At 40.5% G+C, this 23184-nt stretch overlaps 1 protein-coding gene across 17 annotated transcripts in view; it reads left to right on the forward strand.

The window, feature by feature from the left end:
• Positions 1–23184, forward strand: part of MYO16 (myosin XVI) — a 591124-nt gene that overhangs the window by 301884 nt on the left and 266056 nt on the right. For all 17 annotated transcript variants that reach the window (XR_012002051.1, XM_072761001.1, XM_072761005.1 and 14 more), the window contains 3 exons: positions 3717–3844; positions 8355–8460; positions 16228–16345. Coding sequence is in view for 16 of the 17 variants with exons in the window: in XM_072761001.1 (XP_072617102.1) it covers positions 3717–3844; positions 8355–8460; positions 16228–16345 (352 nt within the window). In the remaining variant the exon portion in view is untranslated. The remainder of the gene's footprint in view (positions 1–3716; positions 3845–8354; positions 8461–16227; positions 16346–23184) is intronic.

Raw genomic sequence — 23184 nt, forward strand, 5'->3', positions numbered from 1 at the left:
TGTCATGTGGCAGGTCTGCTGCAAAGGGCTCTACATATATCATCATCACAGTAATCACAAAAGGCAATGCAATCAATATAAGAATTATTATTTCCACTCTGGAATTTAAAAACCCAAGCCTATAGTAGATTTGAGAAATTTTCTAAAGTCTTCCATGAATGAGAGGAAGATAATTTAAATCCAGGTCATGTAACCACAGAGCAAATGCATGACAGACTGTTTTCAGTGGCACAAATGCTGAGTCCAGAGGCAATTTTGTTCATTATTATGTGTGAACCTTTGTAAAAAAAAAAAAAAACAGATATTTTTTTTCCAGAATATGTCATCTAGATAAGGCTATATAGATAATGGGTAGGTAATCCAATCAGGCAAGTAGAGTGAAATATTCCTACCATAGTGTGAAGCCAAGAGCCTATGCACATCAAGCTGTTGACATGAGGGAGGTTCCACCAGGTTAGGGGTCCTGGACAGCTGGGGAGCCTCTGTATGGCCTTCTCACCAGTTGTGGAACTGCATGATTGGTTTCAGAAATCAGAACAAGGCAGGACTCTTCAATCTCCCCCCAGTTTATTGGGAAGTGCCATGGGAAGTGGAAAGTAGGAGGGGGGTGATCCATTAAAAAAAAAAGACCTTATTCATTAGAAATAGAGAGTCCAGCAAAGGAAGTTACCCATGACTGAGGCTGATATGATGCCCTCTCACCCATGAGATCCAATAGTGCACTAAAAATTTTCCCTACCCAGAATCCTTGTGTTCCCAGATGATGCAGATGTGGACAGAATAAGGTGGAGAGAGAAGGCATATGGGAAGGGAGTGGCTGTTGCTGGTGGTAGTGGCTGGACCTGATGAGAACATGCAATAATATTGGTAATAAAAATGGTAGTGGCAATGATAACCAGTCTAAAAGTTACATGGCTTGTCAGAACACTGAAACATAAGTGAAAATCTTCAAGCTTCAATAGAAATAATTAAGTAGAATTGATTATTATCTTAATTAAATGCACTATTCTATTAGCATTATTATTTTGTATTTACATTACTTATAAAGCATAGGATCAGCATCGAGCTAAGTATTACCAGGTGGTAGCAATGGAATATTCTACTATATAAAGTCTAACACTGTATGGAAAGGAGAGGATTTTTAATAGAAGGGATCTGAGAAACATTATTAGTTTGGTTATCATGAAAAAACTTAGATACCCAAGATCCCTTACATGTCTAATGTCTAGTGAAACTTGGCCTTAAGAGAAGATGTGAGATTTGAAGCAATGGAGTAGGAGTCGTATATGCTCCTGACTCTCTTCTGTCTTGCCTTGTTTGTAATGTCTAAGGAAATTCTCAATAAGATTTTACAAATGGAGTTTAAAAAGATTCTGTTAAAATTTGACTAGGCCCATGTTAGACTTGGGACATGAAATGGTGTTAGTACAAGTTTGCAAAAGGAACAGAAATTTATCCTGCAAAGTAATAGAGCTGGACTAGAACAGCCTGGTTGGTTTATGAGTTATAATGTATACATCACTATAAACAATTATTTTGTTATCCATTTTATTTTTTTTTTAATTTTTTAATTTTTTTATGGCCATAGACTTGTTATCCATTTTAAAGGAATAATTATAAGTACAAAAATCTGAGAATTATTTCAAATAAAGAAGTGCTTGGTCACATACACTCCTGAGCTTGGGATATAGCTATAGAGATGTGCTAAGAACACACAGTGCCCTACTTCAACTGTGACATTTGTTTTCTGTCTAGAACAGAAAATAAAGCTATGTTATAATTATATGATGTCTCAGATTAGATGGTTTTGTGTGCTATCAACACAGACAAATGCCTTTTCATAAGCAATGACAACCACTCTCCCAAAACTATTATCCTTTCGTGCAGTCTTTTTTAAAAGATTATTTATTTATTTATTTATTTATTTATTTATTTGAGAGAGAGAGAGAGCAGAGCAGGGAGCCTGATATGGGGCTCAATCCCAGGACCCCGGGATTATGACCTGAGACAAAGGCACAGACACTTCACTGACTGAGCCACCCAGGTGCCCCTCATCCAGTCTTGTATATGTTCACATATATGGTTGTCCCACTTACCTGTGGTTTCACTTTCCATGGTCTCAGTTACCCGTGGTCAAGGTCAACTGGGGTCAAGGTCAACTGGGGACCTCCTTCTTCTGATGTAGCATCCGAAGGTCAATAGTAGCCTGACCCCAAGTCACATGCCTGTGTCACTCACTGCACTTCATCTCATCATGTAGACAGCTGATCATCTTTCATCATCACCACTGACCTGACTTCCAACAGCGTAGATTAGCTTTACCTGGTTTTATACTTTATCTTATAGAATGTTCTCTCATATGTCTGATAGATTCCACTTCAATGTTATGCTTGCGAGAATCATTCAATTATTTCTTTTTTTTCTTTTTTTTTTCAATTATTTCTTATAAATGTAGATCATTTATTCAGTTTTATTTTTTTAAAGGTTTTATTTATTTAGTGAGAGAGTGTGTGTGAAAGCAGGGAAATGGGCAGAAGGAGAGGGAGAGAGAGAATCTCAGGCAGACCCTGCACTGACCACGGAGCTCCATGCAGGGCTCAGTGTCATGACTCTGAGATCATGACCTGATCCAAAATCGAGAGTCAGATGCTTAACTGACTGAGTCACCTAGGCATCACAATCCATGTATCCTATTTTTTTAAAAAAGTATTTTCCCTATGATTTTAAATAACTTCAGACATATTATGAATTTGCAGATAAATAGCACAAACAACTTTTTTCTCCAGCCATTTTCAAATGATTTACTGGTATGCTATCCGATCAACCTTGAATACATGCATTGTGCGTTTCCTACAAACAAAGGCATTCATTCACCTGTGTAACCTCCATTCCACCCCTAGAATCAGGAAAGTGCTCCTGATGCGCTGTGACCATCCAGTCAAAATGCCTCATCCAGGTCTTTCCCATCAGCCCCCTAATGCCCATAGAGCCAAAGACCCAGGCCGCCATGACAGGATGGATGCACTTTGATCTTGTCTGAACACATCCCTCCATCTTCTGATGAACTTCCCAACCCTGGCATCGTAAGGCTACCAGTTATTTTGTAAAAGAAAAATTAATTTTGTCTGATATTTCTTCATGACTCAGACATCTCCCCATCATCTAGTGTGTATTCTAATGTAACAGAATTTACTAGAAACTCAAAAGAACTACTCAGGCTGGCCCCATGGCAATCCTCATAAATCACTATGTCACTGTAACTAAGTTAATTTTTGTTTCTCTGAGAAGTTTGTAAATTCTTCTGTGTTTCAGCTGCAATTGGTTTCTACTTGGATTAGAAATCCTTTCTGTCTCACATTACTGAAATGGAATGTTTCTGAGAGTTGTTGCATGTGATGCAATTACCGCAGGTGCCCCTTACTTTGTGGCTTTCTATTAAACTGGATTTGTGTGAATTGCTCTGCTTAAGGACAGCAGAATAATTTCAAGCTTGTGAACCAAGTAATGAAGGATCAAATATCTGCCTCTGTTTTATCATTGTGAACATTTAAAACATGCTGAAAAGGGCATAATTTCCTGAACGTTTCATAATTACAAATGAGTCTCAGAAATAGAGCTTCCTTGGCAGTTTGAATATTGGAAATAAGTCAACTGTGTCCTGACGAGGAAGAGCCTGAACCTTCTCATGGTTGTCTGTTTCCTGCACTGCTTGGCAGGTGTCTCAGCTGTATCTCAGCAGCACCGGGCAGCCCTGCTCGTCCCTGCCACCGCACATCTTCTCCTGCGCTGAGAGAGCCTTTCACCAGCTTTTCCAGGAGCAGCGCCCACAGTGCTTCATCCTTAGGTGAGCCGCCCCTTGCCCGCCCCTCGCCCCCCAGTGCTCAGTGCTGCACTGAGAGCTTGGGCGTGAGGTGGTCCCATGTCTTTGCAATAAATACATTTGACTCATTACAAGGAGGAGCATCTCTCTTCTTAGAAATAGCCCCAAGTGTGGCTAAATCAATATCCACGCACTTAACCTGAAGCTCAATTCATTTTGAAGATTTATTGCTTAGAACCAGTGTTTTTGCTTTCAAACCTCAGAAATCATGGGGAAAGAAAGGTACCCACTATTAGCACCCACTATGTGGTACTGTCCAAAATACAGGGTACAAATTATTACCTTGCGATTGTCGGTTTTCCCACCTGCTTCTAGGTATATACCTTTGCTTGTATTTTACCAAAGTATTGCCCAAAAGTATTTTATACTGAAATATAATGGCAACATTAGCTAATAAATAGCCAGATGCTCAGGGCAATCACTGAAACAAAGCTTCACACTTACCACGCACACACACACACACACAGGAACTTAAGAAGCAGAGGTGAAATGTGATTATGTATTGATAAAGGATTAAAGAATTATTTAGATATTCAAATAAGATCTGCATGAGAATTATGTTTCATATTAGGAGCAACGTCTACCAGAGGGGACTTCTGTAAATCCTCAAGGCTTTGCCCGAGGTATAATCAGTTAAAGTTTTGCATAACTCATCAAAGTGCAATGAAAGAGAGTAAACATGGACACCTGGACAGAACCCAGAAGACATTTGAGTACTTAAATAAGCATTTATTTATACACTTTTACATTATCAATTTGATCAGAAGTTCCATAGTGGGTCAGATGGATGGCTTGCAAACTTCAGTGTTCTGATTTTCAAAATAGCATGCAAAGAGTTGCTTTTACACTTGTTCTAAAGTGTCCCCAGGGTAAGAGAGGCATAGGGGCAGTGGTGGCCATAGCTATTCTTCAGTCAGGTGACTGTATTCTTACCTGCTTTACCTGGTGGATTCTCTAGTTTAACTTTGACCAAAAAGGGGAACATTTTTAAAATAATGAGATGGTGGGACATATACACTAGTATGGGCAGTAATAACAACTGATGTTTATTGAGAACTTAATAAGTGCCAGACCCTCCAGAAGGTGCTTTCAATGTATTCCCTTATCCGTTGCTTAACAATTTATAAGATGGGTATTATTATCAGCATCATGATTTTATGTGTCAGATAACTGCTTATTAGGAGGAGTAACCCCTTGTCTTGGGTCTCCAATTAGTAAATAGTGAATCTGGGATGTGAGCCCAAGAGTACGAATTAGCAAATGGTGATGCATTAGTCTAGGGCCCAGTGGATGCTGTATGTGGGATGTGAGCCCACAGTCTGGCTTCTGGGCCTGAATGAGGCTCCCCCACTCTCACACCCAGACACCAGTACATGGCTGGCTCCTCAGGTACATGGTTGGCTCCTGGGGTTTCCAGCAGCCCATCCCAGGCTTCCCAAAATGATGGCCACGAATCCATGGGTTTTCCTAAATTTTTATTGAATCCACTGAATTCTCTTGAAAGACATTGGTCCATAGCAAAGTTCTGAGTTGCCAATGAATTGTCCTTTGGGAATCTGCCTGTTATAGATTTCACAGTATCTAGCGAGTTCTTCCAGTAAATAAACCCGTTTATCTTTAACCCAATGCTTTTTCACATGGATTTGCTCATGGAATTGTTTTTCCAGTAGGACTTGTTAATATCCTGCAGAAGCAGTATTTCTTTGGGACATTTTTAAAGGCTAATAATGCCATGTATATATCAATTTTTCTAAAAAAAAGAAAAAAGGATTTCCCCATTCAAGTTTCAAGAAATGAAGAAAAAATCTGTGATCCCAAGGACTTATTATTTCTGTCATTCTCTTCTTTCAGAATTGATGTTTTTATGTGGCTTCTTTGTCTCCTTGATTGTCTTGACTAAGATAAAGGCTTTCTGCACGTATTATACTAATTTATTAAAATTTGTAAATTTAGAATTTAGCTAAATACATTGTTAAAGATCATTTTTGAGGGTCTAGTTTGTCTTTAAAGGATTTATTTATTTGAGAAAGAGAGAGATCAGGAGGGAAGGGCATGGGGAGAGGGAAAGAGTCTTTCCCCATGTAGGGCTCTGCTAAGACTATCTGGAGAGTGTAGAGCCCTACACGGGGCTCAACTTCAAGACCCTGACTGAGATCATGACCTGAGCCCAAACCAAGAGTTGGATGCTTAACTGACTGAGCCACCCAGACACCCCAAGAAAGTCTATTGTGTTTTATAAGCAGCATTTATGAAGGATAATTTAAAATTTGGAGATCAACATACAAATATTTCTGGAATAGATGTACTATATAACTTAGGATGAGGGCAGGAATTTTAAATTTTTATTTAAAAATTTTAATTTTATTTTTCACTTTGTTGATAATTATAGGCCCCACCAGCACACTAGGCTTCATCTTGAGGAATAGTTTTTTAATGATTTTCAGATTTTTTAAAAAAGATTTTATTTAATTATTCACGAGAGAGACAGAGAAAGACAGAGAGAGAGGCAGAGACACAGGCAGAGGGAGAAGCAGGCTCCATGCAGGGAACCTGATGTGGGACTCGAACTGGGGTCTCCAGGATCACGCCCTGGGTTGAAGGCGGCGCTAAACCGATGAGCCACCCAGGCTACCCTAATTTTCAGATTTTTGTCCTGGGTTGTAACTGAGAATTTGGTGTTCACCATAATCTATCTTATCTTTAATTTTCTGAAGTCCTTGATGGATGATTTTAATTAATTGTTAGAGCACATGTGACAAAAATCCATTATCCTAACAGTGTGGGGAGCAAATCTAAATTAATGTTATATGCTGAACATACAAGTAACTTGTGAAATAGGCAGTATAGGGTCTGTCTCTATCATGTGCAGATTTAGCAGACCAGGCTGTTCAGATAAGCTTTACAATTCTTATGGGTCCATGTTTGGCACCACCCAAAAACTTTGGTCAATTTCTAGTTGAATTATTGATGGTTTTTCAGATCAAGGAATGTTTCTTGAATACACTGAACTAGGATTTTTAGTTTTAATATGATATCCTAAAGAGTCAACTCTGTCATAAAATATCCCATATCATTTTTTAGTTTTATTCCCTTGCCTTTTACTCAGAGTTTGCATGGAATATGGATGGCCATTCTGAGATGTTATGGGATGGTTAAAATGCATGTGATCTTAGCTAGCTAAGAGAACTGGTGATCATCTTCTCTGCACCTACATGTCGTGATAGAGTGCACACAGTAGTGGGGTGGAAGGGGGTCATTCTCACAACCTCCAGTGCAGCCTCACACTTTCACAGGTGCCTGGGTCTTCATGTGGACCTCTAGCCTCATCTACCATGATAGACTCACCACCTGGTTCAGCTTCCACAGTACATGCTCAGGAAGTACTGATTGAGATTTTTTTGTTAAATGAATGCTGCCTCCCATGCTACCCCTTCTCCAAGAATCAGCTCACCTCTCATCTCATGTCAGAAATGTTATTCTGTTATTCTGTTATTCTGACTCTTGGTTTCGGCTCAGCTCATGATCTCAAGATCATGAAATCAAACCCTGTGGCAGGTTCTGCACTCAGCATGGAGTCTGCTTGAGATTCTCTCCCTCTCCCTCTACCCCCCCACAACTTGTGCTCTTTCTTTCTCTAAAATAAATAAATAAATCTTTAAATAATGAATTGGATGAGTTATGAAGTATGCCTGAGAAATATCAAAGGTATTGTCACTATGAATAACATGTTTGGTTAGTGCTTATTCCTAGATTGAAGGAAAACAGAACACATGGAAGGTTAGACCAACAGCTGCCTCACGAGGCAACTCAGCTGTTTTAAGACCCGCTGCATGCCAGGGACCTTACTCACCTGGTTACATCTGACCATTTTATAACTTAGTTTTAGGAGCTGTTTTCTCTGTGTTCATTTTGAAGAAAAGACAAGGAAAGCTTAGAAAAATTTCATGAATCTCCCGAGGAAGATGTAATGTCTTTCCTGGAAGGCTCAGAAAGATTTAACAAGGTCATGTGGTGAGGCTCTAGGACACATGCATCCCACTGTAGAGGCTGCCTCTTGGGGTCCACCTCACTTACCTTTATTGATGAAGCTGAGGACAAGTGGACGGTGACTTTCTTTTCAGCCTGACACCTGTCTGCTGTGATACACCTATATGTGTGGTTCTACCCTGTGAAACATTGGATGGCAGGCTTGCATCACATTGATATGATGTCCCAGCATCTAGGGACATTGCATGAAATCTGTATGTTGCCTCAGCATCTAGTACACCATAGGACGTGTGACACAATACATATGTACTAAATATTTCAGATGAACAAATCAAAGGAAAGAGTTAGATGATACCATGCACTCATTAGAGGTTGTGCTGTCATTCCCTCACCATTTTAATATCTAAGAATGATCTCTGCTAGTTGAATTGTTTATTACATTCTCCAAAATGGTAAACTTAGGATTTCTCTCTCTGTTTTCTTTTAGTGGAGAAAGAGGATCAGGCAAGTCTGAAGCCAGCAAACAAATAATGAGACACCTAACCTGCAGATCTGGCTACAGCAGACCTATGTTTGAGTCCAAATTTAAGCATGTAAGTTTCTTGTTTGGGTTGGAGAATCTGTTAGGCCAAGAAACCTGTAGTTTATAAATAAAAGGAGACATCATAATAGGACCATAGTTTGACCATAAATTGGTCAAAATTTGTGGAAATAAAAAAAGATTGGTGAAAATCCATGCTGTTAGAGAGAAGGTTTATTTTCTTGTACATATTTTAAAATATTTTGAACATAGTCTCTTTTTATATTTGCTCAGAACACTTGAAAATACATAATATACATAGAAATTGTTGTTCACACAGAAAGTTCCACTTTGGTGTGTAGATACCTTTGGGAGATGGGCCTGATAAGCACCTATAATGGTGAATTACTGAGAGCTGATAATAAAGTTTCAATGTATATCAAAGAATTGATAACAGGAAATATTAATGACATTGATGAGCAGGTAATACACCTTCATCCCCAATATTGAATTTTTTTTGATGTACAACATTGTGTTTGTTAGTTTTGGGTATGCAACATAGTGATCTGATATGTGTATGGATTGCAAAATGATCACCACAGTAAGTTTAATGAACATACGTCACTACACATAGTTAATTTTTTTTCCTGTGATGAGAACTTTTAAGTTTTACTTGCTTAGCATCTTTCAAATACACAGAGCAGTTTTGCTAAATGTGTTCACCATGCTGTGCATTGTATCTACAGGATTTATTTCTCTTATAACTGGGAATTTGTACCTTTTGATTCCCTTCACCCAATGTAGAACTGATTTTCAGTTATAGTCAGTAACACTTGCCATTATTTGAAGACACCTAATTGGGATCCTTCATCCACCTAAAATATTCAAGGAAGAGCCAGAGAGGCCTATGAGCAAGCAACTAAGATAAAGGTCAGAAATACAGGCCACACAATAAAACACAGAAATTTTACCCAAAGACACACCTTGCATGTGCTTGTTCGTTGGCTGGGTCTAATTTTTACACAGTTCTGGTAAGTTTTGTTAGCAGCTTTTACTGGCCACAGTAGACTGGAAGAACCCACTCTGGAACTGCCAGAAGGATCCTGCAATGAGTACGCATGCGAGCAGGAGCTCTAGAGGGTGGGAAAAGACAATTGAATAATAACCTACCAAGAAAAGGTTCAGAACTTGAAGTGTGCTGCTCTGGGAGTCTCCACCTACAGGGCTAACCTTCCAACTTCATCATTTCGTAGGAAATAACTCTAGAATAATCCAAGTTCATGAGAATTGAGACAAAATGAAACTCTCATGTGTGTCCTCATTCTTTTTGGGGCCTCGGGTTCCTACACTCTGTGCTTGCTCCTGCTCATTGGTCCTAGGACTCAGACCCTGCCGTGTGCTGTCACACCCCATCCAAACCCTACTTGCTCCCCTTTTTACTGTGTAGATCCTGGCCCAACAGCTTTCCTGGACATTCCACAGTATGCCCCTAAGACATGGCTGGAGCTGAATGCAGGGCTCCCACATTTCCCCACATTCTCCCCGGCTCACCCATCAAATAAACGTAACAATCACTTTCTCATTTCTCAGTGGGAAACCTGGCTTTCACTTTGATACCAGCCTCTCCCTGCTTTCCCTATGATCACAGTATCTCATCAGTCATACCTGGTGCTGTTTTCTTCTCCAGCTCATAAAGGATCCTGTTCTCTTATCCTTGCTGAAGCCACCTTTGTTTTTTAGGGGTTTTTTGTTGTTGTTGGGTTTTTTTGTTGTTGTTGTTGTTTATAAAGATTTTATTTATTCATGAGAGACACACAGAGTGAGGCAGAGACATAGGCAGAGGGAGAAGCAGGCTCCCTGTGGGGAACCTGATGTGGGGCTCGATCCCAGGACCCCAGAATCACGACCTGAGCCAAAGGCAGACACTCAACCATTGAGCCACCCCGGGCATTCCCTGAAGGCACCTTCAAACACATGTCCTCCCACACTGGGCCATGGTGCCTCTGTCATTTATTTATTCACTCAACAATATCTTTTTATTTTAAAGATTTTATTTGAGAGAGAGAGAGCACATGAGCAGGAGGAATGGAGAGAGGGAGAAGCAGACTTCCCACTGAGCAGGGAGCCCAACATGGGGCTTGATACCAGGACCCTGAGATCAAGACCTGAGCTGAAGGCAGACACTTAACCCACTGAGCCCCCCAGGTACCCCTGGACAGTATCTTAAGTGGCTGTCATGTTCATGTCCCTTGAATTCTGAAACACCATCTTAGAGCCTGCCACATGGTAGGAACTCAAATTTCTATGTGGCAAATGAATGAATACACGAGTAAGATATCTGTAAGTATTTTTGGCACACCTAGATACGGTTAATTATCTCAAGCTACCTAAATTAATTTCTTTTAATAATACCAAATAAATTTAACGTGAATAAACCATCTGTATGTCATGAGGACCCTGTCCACTTTGCTGCGAGTGTGTGAGGCCATACATCATTGGCGTGTCACACCCGTACCCTCTCTCTCGGTGTGTGTTTCACAGTGAAGTCTGGCAGGTGCACACCCTGCCCCTCTAGAATCTCTCTTTGGGACACCCGCATGTCATTCAGCAATTTGATATTTAAAAGTGTCTGAAGACATTGGAATACAAACCGCTGCTGTTATCTTAGATTATTCCCTAGAATGGTGACCTCAGAAAGCTCAAATGTTTAAGATCTAGAAACCCATTGCCCCGAGAGAATTGTGCTATTTGTGTTTGGTTTTCTGTCACTGCCCTCATGATCTGTAGCTGCAGACCAGTTATTTCTGCCATGTCAGTGTTCATGTGGGAAAATTCTGGGCATTTTAGTATGTGATTCTTCATTTAGAGATGAGAGGGAGTTACATTTAATCAATAGATCAATGTAATTTCCTCATATTTTCTACTTTTGAAAAAGAAGTCCTTATAAAGTCAAATCTGTTCTTCTGGATTCCCATACATATGCTGATTCTGGAGATTTTTCTCTTTGTGGCAAATGTACAATAAGTCAGTCCCGCTGCGTATCTGTGGTGACATATATATTCATTAATGACTCCAATTCATGACCATTTATTAAGCTCAAACTATATACTGAGAACCTACATAATTCTACCACACAGCTCAAAATAATTTAACATCTTAGGTTGACTTGGGCAGAAGGCATAAATTATCTCTGTTCAGATATTATAAGATACTGACTACTGACATGAAAGAATTAGAGAACTTACAGAACAACATAGTTACAAAATAGACTTAGGATAACTAATAGAATGATGGGATCCTTTGGCTTAATCATACTGACAAGGAACAGTAACCTCCACTGTAAATTATAGACTAAAGCAGTTATTTATTAAAATGATCCCTTGTGAAAGCACAGGTTGTGTAATTTCTAAACTGCATTCTAGATTACTTTATGTAAATTGGCTTTGCATTTTAGCTTAAGTGAACACATTCATTGTAAGTTGCATTTCTTTAGATAGACATAGCTCTTCCAAATCAGCATCTGGGAATCCATACTATGATATCCATAGAAATTTCAAGTAAAACTATTTCTAATTCACATTTGTTTCATCCATAAATCATAAAATAAATTATTTCTAGCCTCATGAAATAATATTGTGCAGGGTTGAGTATGGCTTAAACTTCATGTCAATTATGCTTTTTTTCTTTCCCCCTAAATTATGATCCTCATGAAGATCATTTAGTGTCCAAAGTGTTCTTGAAAATTACCCAGCCTGTTTTTGCACAGCATCCAAGGGTACATGGGGGAATTAAATACAAGTATTGGGTAAACTTCTGAATTGACTGTAAGTCTTTGTAACATCATAGGGGTTCAGTGAAACTTTGTAGATTCCAGAGACAGGCCAGTACTTCCTGCGTGAAAGAAAAGGCTGATTAAAGAGATGAGTGCATAGAGCATCCTTCATTATGGAGCCTTCAGTAGAAGGCTTGAAGTTCACTGTCAGGTAGGGCAAAAGGAAGTTTCCTTAGGTGGCTCCAAAAGGAGAGAAGTGGGTGAGCTGAATAGGAAAGCCTGTCAGCCAGACTCGATGGTGCAGTATGGCTCGGAGGCCCCAGGCCAGCAGCCATGGTGCGCGATGCTGCCACACGGGGCAACGTGCACAACAGACACACACAGGGCATCTCCACTAGGGATGCGACCTGAGTCTAGCCCACACGGTTTTGCCCTGGATCATAGGTTACTGGGAGAGAAAAGCAGTCCTTGGAGGTTATTCTGGTCAGCAGTTTCTGAAGAATAGTGAAGGAAAGGCAGGAGCATAGGAGGAAGGGCAGATGTGATGGGGTGTCCATCAGCAGAGAACCGTGTAAAGCCGAGGAGTCGAGAGCGTTTTCCTTGTGGTTTCCATCGATGGCATAATGACAGATTATTACCTGGAGTGTAAGGAGCAAAAGAACAAAGTGAAGGGGTTTGGGAGAAGCTGGCTGTTGACAGTCCCTGCTGACCCGTAAGCAGCGCGCTCCATGAGGGCACAGAGGGTGGTGCCTGGAAGACTAGGGAAAGCCTGCACCAAGCCCCAGAGTGACTTCAGGTACCTTCCTGCAGGCTACACACTTATTTTTAAGGTTCACTCAGCTGTCACATTTCTGAATTTTAACTTTACACTTCAGTTGTCCTGCCTTAAAAGTCCACATAGGTCTGCATTCTGCCCTTGCAATGGGCTTCGGAGTGTATTTTACACAATGGGTTTGAACTCCTTCACTGTGGAGATTGCTTTTGCTCCTCTGTACAGTTTCCAGGTAGCTAAGATCAGTTAAGAAGGCTGTTGTTTTTAATCCCTGTATTTGAATTCCAAGCTATAGAAGCAGGGGATTTTCCACAACAATAGGTTTATTGGAACATAAAAATCATGTTTTTGGGGAAAAACCAACTGCCTGGGACTCCTCACTAACTCTGGCCCACATAGCTTTCAACTTTAAGAAACATTCAATTCCATTTAAATTGCTTAAATAAACATTTATTCAGTAACTGCTTTTACAGAGGGGAGTGATGGGATCCACTCAATGATCAAGCGATTGTTTTTTATTGAGGAAGCCACAGATTTTTACTCTTAGAAAATACATGGTTGACCTATGGTAGGTTAACTACAACCGTAATAAGAGTGCATAACTTTTAATGGCACAGCTATTGAAATTTTAGAGGAAAAAAAAAAAACCATACAATTGAAAAAAAAATCTTATCAATAAAATTTGAATCAGGAACTACTGAGGAAATATTTACTTACTTCCCTTTGCTATATTTTTATTTAAAGTTTTGTTATTGTACAACATTCTCATTATTAATTTCTTCCAAAGTTAAGGTGAGCAGTGGAACAATATCAATTTTGCAATATATAGTTGTATATTTCTCTTAACATATTTGTTTAGCGCCACCTATTGGCCAAGTGGATAATTAAAGATAAAAAATGTTACTTTGGTGTAACCCAAATTTCAAGTTTGAATTATGGACCAACAGAGCACAAAAGTATGAAAGATTGTCATATGAGCGCTTTTATTTTGTTCAATGGCTTTAGTTTTCTATAGTTTCATGTCTTCTATGTTATTATTGCAGTTGTAGCAGTCATGGCCGGTGACAAGGTGATTAAGCACACCCTCTTTGGCAGAGAGATCGCCTGGGTTCAAATCCCAGCTCCACTATTACAAGCTCTGAACCTTGAGGAAGTTCCTTAATCTCTCAGTTTCCTTTTCTACAAAATGGAAACATAGTTGTGAGCATTAAAATAAATATATGTATAAATATACATACACATATATACGTACAAGTGTAGGTCATATACATAATTTTATATATACCTTAATTTATATTATATATGTTATATATTTTTAAAAATCTTTAGAATAGTGCTTGGCACAAAAATAAATGTTTACTACTGTTATTAACAAAAATAAAATTAATCATTGATATTTGTTGGGTGCTTACCAGGTGCTCAAGCTGATAGCTTTGTACACCTGACATAATAAGCACTGAAGGAGTTATTTTTGTGTTAAAATAAAGAATAATGTGGTTCAAGGAATTCATGAATTTGTTATTAGCAGAGCCCGAATGTGGGGCCAGCGACTTCTCACTCCAAATCACATGTATTGAACCATTACCCTATATTTCCTGTTTGGGCATATGCTATCAATTATCTTTTATGTCTCTTTTCAATAATAATAACAAGCTGGTTTATTTTTAGTTATAGCACCAAAATAACTAAAAGCCAGAATACATTAAAAAATTCATTCTAATTCTTCTTATGAATTTTTAAATGACTTAAACATAATATACATGATGAAAATATCATTTACTTATGCTATTTATTCCATGACACATTTATTTAATCTTGAATTACTAGAAAAGAAGCAAAAGCAGGGCCTTTAAGAGTACTATTTCAAATTATTTTTCTGAATGTATTTTTGCCATCAGTGTTATCAATTCACTGTTACTATCTTTAAAATGAGGTTATTACAGAGACCTAAATCCTGGGCTTTCTATAAAGATTCAACATGTTTCCTCTAAAAGTTCAAAAGTTTGGGGCACCTGAGTGGCTCATTGGGCTCAAGTCATGATCTCAGGTCGTGGGATCGAGCCCCACATCAGGCTCACTGCTCAGCAGAGAGCCTGCTTCTCCTTCTCCTTCTGCCTCTTTTCCTGCTTCTGTGTTCACTCTCTCAGTCACTCTCTCTCTCAAATAAATATATAAATAAAATCTTAAAATATAAAAGCTGAGAAGTTCAAAAACAAATCTTTTGATATATTTTACGATTACCACAACTTTTAGCACTTTGGATTTGCGATTAGAATCAAAGTATTGCTTTGTAATCTTTCAAAATATAAAATACTTCCAGGTGAACTGAATGCCTTAGTAGATCAGTATCTAGAAAGTTAAAAAGTAGCAGCAACTTTATGTGTTTTTTTTAATTAGAATAAAATTCTCTAAAACTATCACCAAGATTCTAAAGAACTCTCTGTACCAATAAGGTAAAATGTATTAGTGCGCTCCTTCTGGTGGCTGATGCAGAAATTGCATTTAACATCCATGACTTGAAAGATACGGAAAAATACCTTTGGACCTCCAGAGTTTCATACTTTCTGGAGAATTGCTTGGTCATCATTGTTATCACAAACACAATCAATTGTGAGAAGAAATGGTGATTTTTCTATGGTCAGGGATTAAGGAAACATGCCAAGAAGTTCAGATGCTGCGGTTGATCTGAAGGTCTGTAAATACCATCTTGTAGCCCCAAATCCCCACCTCTGAAAGAAAGAGAACACTGGAAATGAGACACACCAAGTAAAACGGCTTCCTCCATAACTCTTATTCCTGTCTCTGTGGGAGAGAACGAGAGAGAACATAATGTAGGGGCTCAGGTTTGAAAAGAGTATGTGTGTCAATACCTGTTCAAAAGAAGGTTATAAGCAAATGTTTAAGTTCATTCGTTCGTTTCAAAAGAAATTCTCACTATTGCTCCTATTAAATCTAACTCCTTTCTTCCAAAACAACAAAAGCATTTCTACTGTTCTATTAAGTGTAAAAGCTCAAATAACCTGTGTTGAGTTGTTTATATTTGGGTGAAGAGCAAGCAAAGCCAAGTGAAACCCTCTGTGCATCATTCTTATTAAGTTTGAGGCAGAGGATGCACATAGTTTACCGTTGAAGAAAGTAAGAAAGTCTACCGTTGAAGAAAATGTAAGACCCCAATACGGTATCGTAAAAGCAACAGAGAACCTTTTAGATAATGGGATAGCTCTGTATCCTGGCTATAATGCCCCAGTTTTATTTTTTAAATGAGTAGTTCAACAAATGTTTCCATTTTGATACAGGTCATGTGCATCTTGGAAGCCTTTGGACATGCCAAGACGACACTTAATGATCTGTCCAGTTGCTTCATAAAGTATTTTGAACTACAGTTCTGCGAGAGGAAAAAACACTTAACTGGAGGTAGGTGTAAAATTAGCAAAGGCAGGAGCTACCACGAGAGGGCAGCAGAACATCAAGCATGGGACCAACGAAGACCCTGGGAAATCAGTGGTGTGGTGTGTGTGTGTGTGTGTGTCTGAAGGTGCACACCTGAGATGTCAGGTTATGACTTCTACAATTACCGTGAATTGAAAAATATTCAGAAATGTGAGGTGAACCTTTAAAAAAAGATTATTGTATAAACTACATACTATGGAACCAACCAAAAATAACTGAAATGAATGATGATGGTTGAACATAGAGATGACTCACATACTCGGTTATGATAAATTATAACTTGAGTATATATTTCCTTCATACAACACACATGATATATTTTAAATAAAACAATCTATGTTTTTGAAACAATTGCATTAAAACAAATCAAAACATCAAAATAACCACCCAACTAAAGCCAAACAGAACTATTTCTTTTCTGGTTTAAATTTTTAATGTGTATTTTATGAAAAGCCGTTATTTAAAATTCAGTTAATTTAGGGGCATCTGGATGTTTGGTTAAGTGTCTGACTCAGGTCATGATCTCAGGGTCCTGAGATTGAGCTGTGAGGTGGGCTCTGTGTTTAGCAGGGGATCTCCTGGAGACCCTCTCGCCTTCTCCCTCTGTGCCTCCCCTCACTCATGCTCATTCTATCTTTCTCATTCTAAAATAAGTTTAAAAAAAACAATTAGTTTTTTTAAAAAACTAATTTAGAATTCACCTGGGATTTTACATCTTTCTCATCAAAACAGATTATCCATGCAAATTAATAGTCTGAATATAATTGTAGATGGGGTGCCTAATGCACTTGGAGGAATCAAGTATTGTAGAAACTGTAATGACAGCTGTTAGGACACAATCACTAAGTGTAATGATTTTAGAAAGAGATCAATCTCATTTGATGCTTTCCAGTACCCTTCAGGAAACAAAAGTTACGTTTGACCATAATTTAGGAACAAAAAGCTTGTATTTTGCAGTAAATGTTTGTCAAAATCCATTATTACTAAATGAAATTGGCCAAGAAAAATGGATAGGAGGAGTCAGAGAAGATAATTTTTAGATGTTGAAGTTAGCAGCTTAAATTCTGCAATAGGAAAGTTATATTTTTAAAATCCATGACTAAGAGCTTTATTTGAGGGTCCAGTGTGTTAGGAAGACTTCAGAAGGAGGGACGCCTGGGTGGCTCAGGGTTTGAGTGTCTGCCTTCAGCTCAGGTCATGATCCTGGGGTCCTGGGATCGAGTCCCACATTGGGCTCCCTGCAGGGAGCCTGCTTCTCCCTCTGCCTGTGTCTCTGCCTCTCTCTGTGTGTCTCTCATGAATAAATAAATAAAATCTTAAAAAAAAAAAAAGAAAAAAAAAGAAAGACATCAGAGGAGAATGGTCTTGAGCCTCCAAGTCTGGTTTCCAGGTCTTGGTCAGTGAGAATGTCCCTCCAAGTGAAGGACATAGCCTGACCTCTTCAACTCAGAGCACTTGACCAGAGGTGGCTGACCATGGAGGCTGGAGGTGGAGGAGGTCCTCACTGCGGGGTACTGTGGCCCCTGCCCCTCCAGGGTGGGGGTCCCAGACAAGCCCTCTCAGCACATTGGGTGACCTGTTAAAAACATAGGCCTGCTGAATGGGACTCTGTGTTGAATGAGATACCCAGTGACTCATGTGATTGCCAAAGTTTGAGAAGCCCTGTTCCAGTTTGAGTAGAGCCGGCCACTGTTTCCTGCATGCGTGGCTTAGAGGACAAACTGCTTGTTCAGACATCACTTGCATGACTGTTTCCTGGATTCGATGTTCCCGTTTCCAAGACGAAGACACAACAACGGGCTTCTGCAGGTCTTATCCAGGACTGATTTAGTTCCCTTTTCTTCTGGTTGGAATTTAGCATGTCCTCTTCAAGAATGTTCATTTAGAAAGTCATCGTGTATAAAAAAAAAAAAAGAAAGAAAGAAAGTCATCGTGTACGTGTCTGCGGCAGAACGGGGTCACACTGCTGTTAAGGGGACATCCCAGGTAGCGAGCGCGCATCCCCGGGAGGCCCCAGCAGCATCACATCCAGGGCCGCTGCCAGAGTACCGTCCCCCACCCCCTGCCACGGTCCGGTGTAGATCCTCAGGGGGACCCCGGGACCCTCCCCAACCCAAAGGACCCCTGGCCAGTGCAGGAGCCTTGTGTGGAAACGCCCCTGGGTAGCAGTGGTGACTGGATGTGCTCTCCCCTGGCAAAGCAGCAGGCTGGAAGTCCAGGGAGGTGGGTGCCCCGCTTCTCTCCACCCCCTCCCCACTTTGTTTTTCCACTCATCCTCTCCTCCTCATTAGCATCCTGGATTCCTTTCCTATCACTCAATCTTATTGGTTTGCTCTGTTCTTTTAAAAATCTGGCAAAGTGATTTTTGTGGTGGTTCTATATTCTTTTTCTAATTTTAAGAGCAAAACACACATTACTACACACACAGGGCCAGTTGAGACTACACTCCTAGGGACTGGGAAGCCTGAAGGGTCCGCCGGGAGTTCAGCTCTCTTTCCTGTGGGGAAGGGGAGAGGTGAGCGGTGTGTGCAGAGAATGTGGATCAGGAGACAGAACATTCTAGCGCCATGCCTTTGGGAGTGCCTGTGGAAGACATGCAAGACCCAGAAAAGCAGAAATGTCAAGGGAAATATGGCAAGTGCCTTCAGATATTCGCTACCACGTGGAAAGGGGCCCGAGAACAAAGCTCTGAGTGCCAGCTCTGCAGTTGGTGGATGTTCCAGAGAGGAAATATATTCCTGACACAAGGCCTTCCCACTGACCTACTGGTGAGGCCCTGTGCCCCTCTCCCCAGGCCGGGTGCGCTCCTGCAGGGGGAAGGCGCAGACCCCTTGGACAATGCAGACAGCCTCCACAGGGCCTTTTGCAAGGTTGATGTAGAGAAGCTACTTAATGCTCCACATTCTCCAGCTCCGCACATGAAGCACCTGCTGCCTGATGACCAGTATTTCGATGCCCAGTGGAGTAATGGGTGGCACGTATTGTCCCCTGGTGCCTGCCAGCCTAGAGGGAAGATTCCATATGGGAAATCTATAGAGTGTATAAGCATGCAAGACCCCCTCTAAGAAAACAGTACAAACTCGGTGGCTTGGAACAGAAGTCTGGGGTCAGCAGGACGGGGCTGTCTTGGTTGTCTCTGGGAGAGTCCTCCCGGACCCCTTCCAGCCTCTAGCAGGTGCTGCCTGTCCTTGGTGGTTGTTGGCTTGTAGCTTTAGCATTTGGGTCTCTGTCTCCTTATCACAGGTGCTCTCCCTGTGACTCCCTCCTCTTCTTATAAACACCAGTCACATTGGAGTAGGACCTATCCTGCTCCAGTATGACTTCATCTTTTCTAAAACAAAACAAAACAAAACAAAACAAAACTATGCTATGTTTTATCTGACACTTGTATGTTCATACTGTTGTGTTAAGAGTTAGCTCAAAAGTACATTGGACAAGGTCCTGCCCTGCCAGGCTTGCAAGATAGTCAAGGAGCTAAGACTTGTCCGGTTCTCTTCCCCACTAGAATGTGAATCACAGTCTGGCATAACGTCTGGCAGAGTCGACATTCAGTAAACAGCAAGTGAATAAAGGAACAAAGGGCCAGTTGAGCCCATGGAAGTCACTCTAACCGAGGGTAAGAAATAGTGAGAACTGTAAAGGAAGAGCGGAATCCAGAGCCCATGCAACTGATGTCACCACACTGAGCTTAGGCTCAGCTCTGACCTTGATCAAACCACGTGGACTCTCAAAAGTTTATTTGTAGAATACAAAGCTCAGACCACAGAGAGCAGGGAGGACGGGTAAATGAATGAAGAAGGATGTGCAGGTAGTGGGGGGACTATGCCAATCTAGAAGTATTCACCCTATGGCATGACCACATCTTAATGTGAGGACATCTGCAGGTACCTTGCTTTCAAGCACAGTCACATCCCCAGGTCCTGGGATCAGGACTCAGGCATACCGTTTGTGGGACGCAGTAGAATAAGGGGGGTCTGTTGTATTGTCTTAACTTCTCAAACTAATTTTTAGTTTTAGAACCTCATCGTGACCCCCCAAACAAAACACGCCAAGCACTTGAAGAGGCTACAAGCCGGTATGACACCTTTGAATAATCTCATCTGTTATCCAGGTTCCTTTTCTGAAAGAAAAACAGAAGAGGTATATTAATTTAAACTACTTCACACAAATTTTAAAGAGAGCTGAGTTATTCAAATGGGTCCCCTGGAAAAAGGCTTCTGAATTTTAAATGTTCACTAAAATAGTAAACCAAACTTGAGAAAGATTATTACACCTCAAACTAGGTCAAATAAATGTAGGTTGCAGGTTGATTTTGTACTTCGTGGTAATCTAGTTTCCCTTAAATCATCAACATTTCTAAAATAGTGGTGATGGGTTTTCTTGGACAGGGAGTATTCCCTTACTCATTTTAAGGTTGATAGATGTTACATGTTTCCTTTTTGGATACTATTGCTCAAACTTTTATAACTTAATGGCAGCTCTCTAATCACGGATGTGGCCACAAATTATAAGAGAAAATTTGAGGCCCAGTTTTACAAAACACCGGCTGTAATAAAGTAGAGAGGGTTTGTTATTTTGAAGAAAATGTAATTAGTAAGTGACATTCTAGCTAACTTTCAGCCCAATATTTCCCCCCAATTACTTATTTAATAATATAATTATTTTGGATTCCCTGGTATATATGCCAGCACTCTCAGGACAGAGTGACGTCTAAGACATCTTAGCATCGCCCCATAGGTAAGTTTATAGTGTAAAAATAGGAAAACTGTGCCAGTGATGATGTTTTCACTTGTCCAGTACCTTTCCCTTGGGACTTTGGGGTAATTTGCAGGTATCAGTAGCTGAATCCCTAATGATTCATATTTTCATCTAAGAGTGTAGAGAGGTTTTCAGGGTATGAAGTTCAAGTGCACTAATGGAATTAATGGCTGGGAGTCATACTGAATGTCATATTCCCAGTTCTTTCCTTTGATCAAGATCACATCTGGTCTTTTTAAGGTCCTTTAAAGTATAAAGTTGCCCTTCATTTTAGAGTATGTGCAACGTTTTGACATACAATTGAGTGTCCTTTTGGTCTTTTCCCCAGTGGACCATTTTATTGTTTCTAAATCTTCAAAAATATGCAATACAGACCTCCACAGTCCTTGGAACTACAGATCACCATATCACAAAGCATTCTTCAGCAAGCCCGCTTGGTGCAGCGCAAAGGGGCTCCCAGGCTGGACCCTGTGTGGGCACTGGGCCAATGTCCCTTACCTGCTTTTCCCAACTAGAAAATTAGACACCAGACCATGCTCTCTTGTATGTACCTTTCAACATTGTTCCATTTAGTTGGAGAGAAGCTACTTTTGTGGTTGAACCTGTCTCCAGTTTACAGTGGAGGCTATGAATGGTTTCCTGTAGCTCCCCCTTGCCCTGGAAAGGGCAGGCAGAGCTGAGAGGGTGGTTGGGAACCAGTGGTATGCGCACCGCCACCCACCCCTGCCCTCAGCTCAGCCAGCGGGCTGGGCACATACTCCCACTGCAGGCGTCCCAGTGAAGCGCAGGTCGCAGTCCCAGACCTCACTGGGCAAGTAGACATTCACAATTGAGCGTTCCACCTACCCAGCGTCAACCTACCTGCCTACCAGATACTTTGTCAGGTGATGATATTGTCTCCTCTTCTGGGATGTTGACGATTGAAGAGGATGCTGATCAGTAAACAGTGATTGAAAGACTTTTAGAAGTTCACCACATCCCAGGAAACACATCCCAAGGTTTTAATGCTTTTCCTGCTTGATTGTGGGATTGTCCCACTCATAATAATAACAAAATGAGCTGTGGTTTTGGAAAGTATCAGACTAATATGAGGACTATTAACTAGCTAAAATAAAAAAAAAGAGGTTGCTCTCTTGAAGTCTTCGCAAACTAAAGGCTACTTCTTTTTTCAGAAATTTTTGACATTTATTATATTCAAAGGAAGTCAAAATCTTTTTCTGTTATGATTCATTTGACATAAGCTTTAACATATTTCTAATGCTTACTTGTGCAAGGCTCACATAAATTAACATTTTCTTTACAATATATTGTTTGGTTTCACTTTGATGTACTTTAGCTCCCCTTAAAGTCTATTTCTTCCCATTTTTGCCGATCGTTCCAACTCATGTCCCCTGTCCTGTCCTTGATAATTTATATCTCAGCGTAAACCAATATGACTCTTTGCATATTGTGATGCATCCTGTCTCTCCCAGGACTCACCAGTCTGTGGGCTCACATGAGTCACTGCAAGAGAAGCCAGATATGCTGCCTTATTCCTTCCTCACCCCATTTCTGACACCTGCCTCAGTATTCCTGGACATCTCTCTGGACCTGATGCTATCTCCCAGTGGTCTTACTTCCCAGAGTCCTTGGGTGGTTCAACAGTCAGAACTTCCTCTGGTTCAATGAGCTGTGGAAAGCCCTTGTGCTCTGGCTCCCAGGGCACTGGAGGCCCCCTTTGAGGTTCTGTGTTCTCATGTTTTCTGAATTTCGCCTTGTTTGGAACACCCTTCCCTCCAAAAGACATAAACTGAGCCCACTTTGTGGTCTTCAGACTAGTTTTTCTTTTCTAAGTCATTGCCTCATTTATATGCATAAATGTTAATTAAGAAGAGAGCACACCTTGTAGCTCAGTAGAAGTGGGAATCAGCCATTGCTGTCAGGCTATGATTATACCTCAATTATTCCCCTCTTAATCCACATAGTCCTTCACCGGCCACATCAAACTGTCAAGCCCAGGACCAGCTCCCTGTTCCTTCAGACTGCAGCCCACAAAGCCACTGTAC

This window comes from Vulpes vulpes, chromosome 6 (genome assembly GCF_048418805.1).
Source record: "Vulpes vulpes isolate BD-2025 chromosome 6, VulVul3, whole genome shotgun sequence".
Taxonomy (NCBI): Eukaryota; Metazoa; Chordata; class Mammalia; order Carnivora; family Canidae; genus Vulpes; species Vulpes vulpes.